Below are 12,010 nucleotides of genomic sequence, written 5' to 3' on the forward strand. Positions count from 1 at the left end.
ATCGTGGAACACCCGATATAAAGTTTGACGAATGTTCCAACAAAACGAAACTAAAATGTTATCCAAATGGAGTCCAATTTACGAACTATTCAGCTCAAGTGCCTTTACAAGATATTGTAGATCATATTGTTACGCGCCTCGAAGAAGCTAATTTTTCTATCAGAATTTAATGCTGCTGAACGGAGTGAGCAGAATCCCATTTCTTGCGGTCTCAAAATCGATATTGAATCTTTTATGGAATATGCTTTACAGAACGCAGAACTTTTTATCATACTTTATCCTTGGTTTTATATGCCGTGTTCCATACATAAAATCTTAATACATGGAACCGATATAATTAAAGTATCACCACTTCAATTAGGAAAAATTAAATGGAAGCCCGGCGAAGATTACCGCAATTTCCGTGAGAACATTGTGTATCCAAATCGGAATAAGAAACTATTATTACAATAGTAATAATAGTTTCTTATTTCGATTTGTATTTTTTCCTTTTTTTTTTTTTGATTTATAATTAAATTTTTGTTATGAAAACAACTTAAATGTATGAAGGCTTAATAAGGCCAAAAATATTATTAAAAAAATTAATAAATAAGTGTTTTAAAAATGTTTTTATTATTAAAGTTTAATATATTCTTAGACCCAAAGAATGAGAAACATTAAATATACTAACCTTATCATGTTTTCCTGAATGAAATAAACAAAGTCTAAAAAATGAAAATAGATTACCTACAGAGTTAAACAAAAAAAAAATTTTTTAATGTATTTATATATATATATATATATATATAAATACATTAAAAAAAAATTTTTTTGCTTAGCTCTGTAGCTTAATCTATTTTCAACTAAAAAAAATATTACAAAAAATAAAATACAAAATCCCTAAGCGCTATTAATTAAACGCCGCTAGATGAGCCTATTCGCCCACTGTGAAACGGTCGGAAATGAATATTTCGATGAGTTACAAACGGAATGACAAAATTATATACCCTCCATGCTATGGTGGAGAGTATAAAAATAACAATAATTTATATACCCTTCACCCTGCAGTGTATTATGTCTTTGTGCACATATTTGTAACAGGCAAAATGAACCGAGATAAACCCATGGTTCCTTTGCATAGAATCACTTTCTGAGTCAATTTATGCATTTTATGTCCGCCTGTCCGTCCATGTATTTTTGTGAGCAAAGTACAGGTTGCATTTGTGATCCGATTTGGATGAAATTGGGTACATGTTACTTATTTGGCCCAAGGACGAACCTCTTAAAATTGGTTAAAATCGGTTCAGATTTAGATATAGCTCCTGTATAGTTTAGTCCGATTCTATGTTAATGGAGCACCATACTGCCAATATTGGTCCGATTGAAACAAAATTTTGCATAGAGTACTGACTTAAAACCAGTATGCGAGGTTTTGTTGAAATCAATTCAGATTTAGATATACCATCCATATATAGTTATGTCCGATTTTATGTAAATTATGCACCAAACTCCCAATATTTGTCAAACAAAATATAGCTCTCATATATAGTTTCGTTCGGTTTTTGGTAAATGATTAACATAACTCCCAATATTTGTCCGATTCAAACAAAATTTTGCACAGCGTACTGACTTAAGTCCAGTTTGATGTCCGTGAAGTTTTGTTCAAATCGGCTTTGATTTAGATGTAGCTCCCATATATAATTCCAATTTAATGTAAATGGTGCACCAAACTCCTAAGGATTGTCCGATTGATACAACATTTTCAACAGCGTATTGAAATAGGTCCATATTGGGGTATACGAAGTTTTGTGGAAATCGCTTTAGATTTAGTTATAACTCCCACATATAGTTTCGCCCAATTTTTGGTAAATGGTACACAAAATTCCCAAAATTTGTCCGATTGATGCAAAATTTTGCACAGCGTACTGAATTAGGTCCAGTTTGATGTCTGCTAAGTTTTGTTGTAATCGGTTCAAATTAAGATATAGCTCCCATGTGTATTTTCGTCCGATTTTATATTAGCCTATATTTATTCGATTTACACGAAATTTGACAGAGGTGAGGTTAGACTGATGTCTATTAAAGTTGCAAAGATCGGTGTAGATTTAGATATTTCTCCAATATATATTCTCGCCTGTTTTTAAATTAAAATTATGGAGAGCGCACTGTCCTGCAGCATATCAAATGGTATATGCCACGGTTGCTCAATTAGGTCCCGATTTATATTCCCACATACATTTTATACAAAAGAATCCGATTGACATGCAATTTTTCATAGATTTCAGAATGTAGATAACAAATTTTGTTCCGCCGGTTTTATTCCAATGGTCCTCTAAAGATTATATGTCTGTTCTATCTACAGGATATTGTAAATATTTGCATCTCTTATATATATCCGAAGTGGTGAAGGGTATCATAGGCCCTGTCGGAGCTTTCCTTACTGGTTTTATTTGTGACACATTAAGATCGATTGGAAAGTGAACAAAATTACTCAACTCTTGCTACGTCCCTATATATATTTATATACTAGAAATTAGCAAAAATTTCGTCGACACCTTCCATTATTGCGACCTATCGGTTACTACTAAAAGTGCTATGATCCATCCCAAAATATGGATTAACAATAGCTTCAACATATTTTTATTTAACCGGTAAATATCTATATTGTTTTAAGACATTTAGCAACGACATTGTTATCCAGCAGCGACGGTCAATGAATCTCTGATCCTGTCGAGGTTAACATGTTTATAAATAAAAAAACATTTACACACATGTGGAATATTATTTTTTTAAGCCTAAACTGGTTTGGATAACACAAGTGTAGGGTAATACTGGTGAGCGTAATAAATGCAGTTGTAAATTGTATGTGACTTGAAATTAAAATACCGAGGAAGATATAAAAAGCTTTAATAAAACTAAAAAAACGAATTATATTCAGAATGTTAAACAAATTGTGAAGCTTTACTTGGGAGATTGAGAGCAAAATTTGGGAGATTGTGTTCTGATGGTGAGAGGGACAAATTGCAATTTTGTTTCAATTTCATTGCGGGATGTCAAGTGTTAAGCATGGTGTTGTGTGACGTCCCAGTTCAGTAGTCCGCGGACTATTGGCGTGACGAGATTGGTTTGGTGTGTGCAAAGAAAACGCTTATCGGGAACTGGGAATTTACGGCAATGATCGTTTTGCAAGTTACAGTGTTGCTGTTGTGCACACTGACCTTGACCGAAGCCGGACGTGTTAAACGTGTGGTAGGTGGTCATGCGGCGAAAGCACCACCACCCGATGATCCCGTAGTTTTTACTCGCATATTTGAACGTGATGCTCGTGTAGAAGGTTTTCGTAATCCTCATAGCCGAATTTATAGTTTCTTGGGGATCTATTATGCTGAACCACCAACGGGACAAAATCGTTATGCCCGTCCGGTTTATAAGCGTTTGGCTGGCGATGTAGATGCCACTAAACATGGACCACCCTGCATACAACCGGATTCATACAATCCGAATCGTATTATTGGCGATGAAAATTGTTTGCTGCTGAATATTTATACCCCACAGATGCCGGATGAAACGACGGGATTACCGGTCATTGTTTGGATACACCCAGGGGGTTTCCGTTATGGTTCGGCTGCTCAATATGATGCAACGCCGTTGGCCCAGAATGGTGTTATTGTTGTAACACCTCAATATCGTTTAGGGTCCTTGGGTATTATGGGCGACGGTACCAAGGAGTTTGATGGCAATTTGGCCATATTTGATATGGCAGCTGCTCTGCGTTGGGTCGGTGATTATATTTCATATTTTGGTGGTGATCCGAAACAAATCAAGGCTGTGGGTCATGGTTCGGGGGCGGCAAGTGCCATGTATTTATCGATGTCACGTTCGGCAAGAAGTGCAGTTGATATTACCGGTGTGGTGGCAATGTCGGGTACGGCTCTTTCACAATATGCCACCGATAAGGAACCCGTGCAGAGCGTTGGGGAAGTGGCTGAGATTAATGGCTGTTCGGCTGGCAATGAAACTGAAATTGTGAAATGTTTGAGAAAGGTTTGTGGGGAACTTGGGTTCTTATCGGGAATAAGCTTTTTAAATAATTTTTTTCTTCTTCTCAATTTTTGTTTAGAAAAAAGCTGAAGACATCATCGCCAATGATTCGAAAATACAAACGGAACGTTTGGCCGGTCGGGCCATGGTCAAGGCTTTGGGTGGCAGTTTGGGTTTCCAGCCACACATTGAGGGTACTAATGATAAGCGAGCCCTGCCCAGCCTAATTGAAGATGTGCCCGAACAACAGCTGAAAAATGGAACCTTTACTCCGATTCCCATATTGACGGGGGTAGTTAAACATGAAACCGGCAATGCCTTTAACTTGGATACAATTAACAACATATTTGGGTCGGCAGAGAAATTTTTGGGTTCTTTAACCGATACTCTAATGGAATTGTCATCATTTTTGCGTATCGATTCAATAACGGGAAAGATTGCCAAACCAGCACTGCCGGGATTGGCAAGTGAACTGACACCCACACTGGAACAAGTTCTGAAGATACCAGAGTCATTAAATGTACATGATATTTTAAAGAAGGTAAATTAGGTAAGGATATCGGAGATACAAATTTTATTAAATATAATTTTTCCCTGCAGGTCACTGAATCTACCACGGATATCCTCTTCAACTTGCCTGCCGTGTTGACCACTCAAACCTGGTCCCAAATAGCTCCAGCCTTTATGTACAGTTTTGAATACAATGGCACCACTTCGAAGGGTATCAACTTCCTACGGGGTTTACCTCTTGTAGGTGACACAGACCCCACGGATAATTCAATTGTTGGCCATGGCGATGAATTGGGCTATCTGTTCGATTGCAACGACATCAATGGTAATCCGCAACCGAAGACACGTTTAAATTCTCCCGAAGATATGAAAGTTCGTAAAAATCTTATTGATATGTTAGTGAGGTTTACAAAAACCTTTAAAGAGGACACCAAGCAAGGTGCCTTCACCGATAATTTATTTAAGAGTGTAACCGGTAAAGGTATTCCTTTCCTGAAGGTTGATACAAGCCTGGAGACATCATCTGATTTTCGTTTTTGTGAGCTCTCGGTGTTGGGTGCATCTTTAAGTCCTTTGACCTCTACCTCTTGTCAGGGCTTGAGTTCAATAATAACCGGTTTAACTGGGTCATTGGATGGCATCGGCAAAACATTGGGTACGGTTGGCGATAAAGCCACTAATCTGTTAGGTGGCGGTGGAACTGGCGGAGGTCTTGGTCTATTGGGTGGTGGTGGTCAATCATCATCGAAGGAATCAACAAATTCAAATCCCTTGACAAATATTTTGGGAGCATCATTAACCAGCGGTGAAGTAACGAATAACAATCCACCACGCAGAACAACTACTCGACCAAGTGGAGCTTTTGGTCTTTTGGGATAATAAGAGTTTGAATATTTTTTTTTTTATAATATTTTTTTATTATTATTTTTAATCATTACCATTATTATTTTTAAGCTATGAAATATGACAATAATAAATCGGCATACACTACATTAGTTTAGTAATATTAAGGAAAATATAAAATATCTGTTTATACCCTCCACCATAGTATGGAGGGTATATTAATTTTGTTTTTCCGTTTGTAACTCATCGAAATAATCATTTCCGACGCTACAAAGTATAAATATTCTTGATCAGCGTAAAATTGTAAAATTCCGTCTGTCCGTCTTTTGTAATCACTCTAGCGTCTAAACGAATTGAGATAAATCGCCAAAATTTTGCACAGAGCCGTCTTTTGTCTGCAGGCAGTTCAAGTTTGATGATGGGCTATATCGGTCCACGTTTAGGCATAGCTCCCATATATGGGTACCCCCCCCCCAATTTTTGGCATTTTGGGGCTCTTGAGCGGGTTTTTCAACCAAATTCGCTGAAATTTGGTACATTGAGTTCTTATTGGGTACTAAATGTCCCCACTTTTTCTGGTATCCCCTATATAAGGGTACCCCCACAATTTTTAGTTTTTGTTGGGTTTTGACCGGATCTTTTCACCGAATTGCCTGTAATTTTGTATTTTGAATTCTTAATAGGTGCAAAATCTCTCTACAAATAATTATATATATATATATATATATATATATGCCCCCATAAAGGGTACCCTCCAATTTTCGGTATTTTGGGGTTCTTGAGCGGTTTTCAGCCAAATTCGCTGTAATTTGGTATTTTGTAGTCGTATATGGCAACAAATCTTCCTCGCAAAAAAATAATAATATTCGCCCCCATTTAGGGGTAGTCCTCATATAACCCCATATTTTATATTAAAATAGCTAACTGATTTGTTCCGCTTTTTGGGGTTATCTCCATATACCCGTATTCAACCATAGTTTGGTGGATATGCTTTACTCAAAATTGTCCGTTTATACCCTACATTGTATGGAATTCTAAGATGATTTATTCGATTTATACATCCGTTGTAATCATTCTTCCTTTGGAGGATATCGAGATAAAAAACTAGTCGGTCAGGTTCGAGAATGACTATATCGGCCGGCTTTTGGGCATAGTCCCTATATAAAGCCAATCGGCTTAAATTTGGGTCTTTGGTGCACTATTTACCTAAATTCAGACGAAACTATATATGGGAACTATTGGGTTCGTCGTAACACCAAATAAATGAGCTGAGCCAAATTTATCCAATTTGGATCATAAATGCGACCTGTAATTTGGTTACAATTTAACATGGGCAGACAGGCAGACGGACATTCACAAATCGGCTCAGAAAGTGATACTATGGATACTCTCAAGAGGAAACATGTGTCTATCTCGTTTCATTTTGCCTGTATCAAACAAATGAAGAGTATTAATATTACCTTCGGAATTGAGCTATATCGGCTCTTAATTAGGCATACTATATCTTATATTATAGAAACGCCAAATATTCGATAATTCCTAAAATGGTGTCAATATTGGTCCCGCTTTAGGAATGCCTCATATAACTTTGTCCTCTAAATTGCAGCATTTTGAGGATTTAATACAAATGTTTCACCTTACCATGCGTTCATAATGTAGGTCACATTTTTAGGGTTTTGAGTTTTTAGGAAAACCTCCTCCAACCAAATGCTGAATTTGTATTTGGTCTACATTATACATTATGGTTTGCAACACTCGATACCACATACCACTTTTTGGTTAATTTCACATAACTGTATGTATTCCTATGGTGGAGGGTAACCTAAGTTCGGCCCGGCCGAACTTAACACTTTTTTCACTTGTTTTTTCTAATCAACATCAATATAAGGTGAAGGTAAATCAAGTGTGGTGAAGATAAATCAAGAGGTTTCACCAATATTCCCAGCGTCGAATGAGTAATAGGGAACTGAAATAGGATGTAGTCATTGGGTGACCAGTAAGGTCTGTATGGCGGATAAGCCATCAGTTCTATGAAGAACCATAAGGTGTACATTCAAAATAAATGAAATCGTTCTGAATATTTGTATGACGGAGATGGCATTATACATTGCTGCCAGGACAAACCAAAATATCACACTGTAGACACTAATGTTGGACAATTGGGCTAGGACTTTGAACATTCCGAAAAAGTGACCTTTGTATGGTTAAATCCCTAAATAGCGATTCTGGTTAATTAACAAGAAATCCTTACTATTACAATTTTTATTCCCTTCCCTCCATTTTTACTGTTTTTTCATCACCAAGCCATATCAATAATACAATCTTCCTTGCTCCCAAGTAAATCCATTTAAAGTTTCAATAGCAAATAAACAACAACAACAAAAACTTATCAGAGTAATTAAAGTTTTTCCTATAGATTTACACTTCAACATAATTACTTATTTAGCAAATCATTAACATTGCAACAAAAAAATACAATTGTGTGGGTGTTTGTCTACGACGGCTTGTATTACAATTTCCCTTCATTTAATTACATTGATATGTTGTTGTTGCAGCTGTAATGTTCACCAGGTATTATTTAACATTCTTAGTAAGTAAGTATCTACATACCGTCATCATCCACTATAACAATCCGACTGAAAATCGTACAATATAATTCACCTCATTCCATAGTAGTTCTGATGTATCATTATATTGGAGTGTAGAATTTTCATCTAAATGAAATCTGCAGCGTCGAAGTAGACAAGGCGTCTACCAGAGACTATCGAATTATAAATAACAGTGGGTGGAATTTGATTTACAATGGAAGTGGAAAATGAGTAAATATAAACTTTATCAGATTATAATTCTGTGCCAATTTTAACGTGACCGTCCGATTGTCTGTTGAACTGACTATGGAGATCACAATATTTCAGATTGAGCTTTGTTCAAATGTTCAAAACACATTGCTACTACTCCTAGGATGTTTGGTATTGGATGTGTCTACGTTTTAGAAAAACTCCCAAAATTATCGTGTCAATCGGACATTTGCTCTGTGATCAATTTATATAACATCTAACGATACTATACATGGGAGCAATAGCTAAATCTGAAAATCACAATTTTAAAGGCTTTAGTCGTATATCACCACAGCAGTGACTGTTATTTAGCGTTCTGTTCTCTTCGAGGTTGAGAAAGTTTCGCAAAATATTTCGATATAGATCTATGATTTAACATGGACTCCATGTGAAGACCCCGAACCATTTTCCATATTTTCATGGTGGTAGCTGCATTTTCCCATCAAAGCAAGGACAATTTTGTATTCTGTATTTTTGGAAGCTGACATACATCCATTAAGAAAATGATCAATATTGCTCCATGATTTGTCATAGTCCCTTTGATGGTTATTACCAGAGATGGCCCATCAGAAACAGTGACGTAAATGACCTACATTTCCTACATTATGTATGCTTTAATCAAATCCATATCAAATTTCAAAATTTTCTTTTCTAAAAAGTTTGGAATTGTTTATCAGTTCCAGTAAGGAATATTCAGATATATATAAAAATGATATATATTCTACAAAATACCTATATATGGAAATGATATTCAAATAAATGATGTTTATTAAATTTATTACATTTTATACAGGTATATGACGTTTTCGACGTTTACACCTTTTTGTCAGTGAAAAACCTAAAAATTTGATTAACATTGCAATCATTTAATTTGTTCCATGTTGATTTGTTTACATCAAATTTTGAATATGATATCTCTCAAATGGCCGCCTCTGGCGTTAATGACGTATTGTGGCCTTTTTGCTGCATTTTCAATCGTTTTTGCCAACATTTCGGCCGGAATAGCGGCTATTTCTTCATGAATGTTGCAAAATTTCCTTGGCTTGTTAAAGTAAACCTTTGACTTCAAATATCCCCACAAGAAGAAGTCAGGCGGCGTCAAATCGGGAGAACGCGGTGGCCAGTAGAAATCACCACTTTTCGACATCAAATGGCCCGGAAACAAATTCTTCAGAAAATCGATTATTATGAGACTTGTGTGCGGTGGAGCGCCGTCTTGATGAAACCAGAATTGCCTCATACGCTTTCGACGAATAATTGGCATCACAAAATTGGTCATCATGTCGCGATAACGCTCCTGATTGATGGTAAATGCATGGCCATTTGCACTAACGCCGCACCAAACTGTGACTTTTTCGTCATGAAGAATACTCCTGAGGATTTTCAACGTAAAAACAGTCCCATTCAATGTGAAATGGGCTTCATCGGTCATGATAATTTTGTTCCAAAATTGCTCGTCATCTTCGGCCATTTATATATTTGGGCCCATTCCAACCGGCGAGGCTTGTCCGCAGGCAACATTCTTTGCGTCAATTGAATTTTGTACGGGAACAAATGCAAATCAATGCGAATAATCCGTTGTAAAGTGGACCGAATCATGCCCAACTGCTGAGAACGGCGTTTTTGGGATGTTATGGGGATCAACACTGGCTCGTACGGCAGCGTCTCGGCCGATCGCCTTGGTCGACTTTTATATGGCCTCTTCGGATTAGAAAGAGCCTTACCAGTTGAAAATTTTTCGTATAAACGCTTAATGGTGTTCTTAGAAGGCGCACTTCTCACATTTTTAATGTTTTAAAAGCACGTTTAGTTTTCACAACTGACTTCTTCTGTTGAATGTAAATTTCCACTATTTCAGAGCGCTCGCGTGGCGTGTATTGGTTCATGGTAAAAATCTGCTTGGACTGACGCTTCAAACGCGGTATGTCATTAAGCGATATATATATATATATATATATGGCTATATCTAAATCTGAACCGATTTCCACGAAACTTAACATGCGTAATTCTACACTTAATTCAGTACACTTTGCAAAATTTCGCCCATCATTTACATAAAATCGGACGAAAATATGTTGGGGAGCTATATCTATATCTGCACCGATTTTCATGAAACTTAGCATTCATCATTCTGGACCCTATGCGAAATTTTGTGCAAATCGAAAGATATATAAGGACTTTGGTGCCCCATTTACCTTAAATCGGACGAAAATATATATGGGAGCTATATCTAAATCTCGCCTGATTTGCTCGAAACTAGAAACATATTATTATGGATCTAATTCTGTCCACTATGCAAAATTTCGTGCAAATCGAGGGATATATAGGGACTTTGGTGCACCATTTACATAAAATCGGACGAAATTATATATGTGAGCTATATCTAAATTTGAACTGATTTTCTCGAAAATAAACACACATCATTCAAGACTCGATTCAGTACCCTATGCAACATTTCGTGCAAATCGAAAGATATATAGGGACTTGGGTGCACCATTTACGGTGGCTATATCTATCTTCTTCAATTTCAATTGGGGTCGTTTTTGTGCCAAATCGGATCATAAATGCGACTTGAACCTTGTCTACAATTTAACATCTACAGACAGACGGACATATTCTCAAAAGGGACCATGTGTTAATCTCGTTTCTTTTTAACTGTTACAAACATATGCACAAAAACATAATACCCTGTACCACAGTGTAGTGAAGGATATAGAAATTACAACTACCACGGAACTTTCTGGGAATTTTTATGCCGAATATTTCGTGATAGTTGCACCCTGTGTCCGGGGTCAACAGAACCTCTTCCTTACACTGACATATTTTCCAAATATTCCTAATATTCAGTACAGTCCGTCTGATTACTTGTCCATTTTCCCTTCAGCGTCGGCTGTGTTGTGATGTTCGGCTTATAATTGTGGCCTATAGACCAAATTTCGTGCAAATCGAAAGATTTATAGGGGCTTTGGTGAATCTTTAACATAAAATCGGACGAAACTATTTATGGAAGGTGCGAAACTTGGCATAAAGCACTCTAGGCTCAATTAAGTACGTTATGCCAAATTTCGTGCAAATCGAAATATATATAGGGACTTTGGTGCACAATTTACATAAAATCGGACGAAACTATATATGGGAGTTATATCTAAATCTGGACCGATTTTTACGAAACTTGGAAACTTGGCTATATCTAAATCTGGACCGATTTTCACGATATTTAGTAGACATCACTCTAGGCTCAATTCAGTACGTTATGCCAAGTTTCGTGCAAATCGAAAGATATATAGGGATATATAGGGACTATATATGAGTGCGATTTTCCGAAATTTGGCAGACATCACTCTAAATCAATTCAGTACGTTATGCCAAATTTTGTGCAAATCGGTAGATATATAGGGACTATGGTGCACCATTTACCTTAAATCGGACGAAAATATATATGGGAGCTATATCTAAACCTAAACCGATTTTTCCCAATTTCAGTAAGGTTCGACTTTGGGCCAAATAAATGAACTGTGCCAAATTTCATCCAAATCGGATCACAAAAATACATGGACGGGCGGACGGACAGACGGACATGCGTAAATCGATTCAGAAAGTGATTCTATGCATATTCTCAAAAGGAACTATGGGTCTATGCACAAAGACATAATACCATGTACCACAGTGTGGTGAAGGGTATAACAATCGAGCACACACGTCTAGATCGACTCAGCTAGTCGAGATATGACGATCAGTATACCTCAAAGTTATTCTAGGTCCAATATTTCGCGGCTTTACAAACTCTTGGGGCTGCACAA

The 12,010-nt window shown here is 36.8% G+C and overlaps 1 protein-coding gene across 1 annotated transcript; it reads left to right on the forward strand.

The window, feature by feature from the left end:
• Positions 1 to 3,153: 3,153 nt before the first annotated feature.
• On the forward strand, positions 3,154 to 5,409 carry LOC133328347 (carboxylesterase 1E). Its single transcript, XM_061536917.1, has 3 exons — positions 3,154 to 4,023; positions 4,100 to 4,561; positions 4,621 to 5,409. The coding sequence occupies exons 1-3, from the start codon at positions 3,154 to 3,156 to the stop codon at positions 5,407 to 5,409; spliced, it is 2,121 nt and encodes a 706-aa protein (XP_061392901.1).
• The last annotated feature ends 6,601 nt before the right edge of the window (positions 5,410 to 12,010 follow it).

This window comes from Musca vetustissima, unplaced genomic scaffold (assembly GCF_032173495.1).
Source record: "Musca vetustissima isolate MV318-11 ecotype Yass unplaced genomic scaffold, APGP_CSIRO_Mvet_v1 utg108025, whole genome shotgun sequence".
NCBI lineage: Eukaryota > Metazoa > Arthropoda > Insecta > Diptera > Muscidae > Musca > Musca vetustissima.

Bases quoted from the DNA above. Each gene is read 5' to 3' on its own strand.
- LOC133328347 (XM_061536917.1), top strand. From the start codon at position 3,154: ATGATCGTTTTGCAAGTTACAGTGTTGCTGTTGTGCACACTGACCTTG. The intron at 4,024-4,099 runs GTTTGTGGGGAA...ATTTTTGTTTAG, and splicing joins TTGTGAAATGTTTGAGAAAG to AAAAAAGCTGAAGACATCAT. The intron at 4,562-4,620 runs GTAAATTAGGTA...TTTTCCCTGCAG, and splicing joins TACATGATATTTTAAAGAAG to GTCACTGAATCTACCACGGA.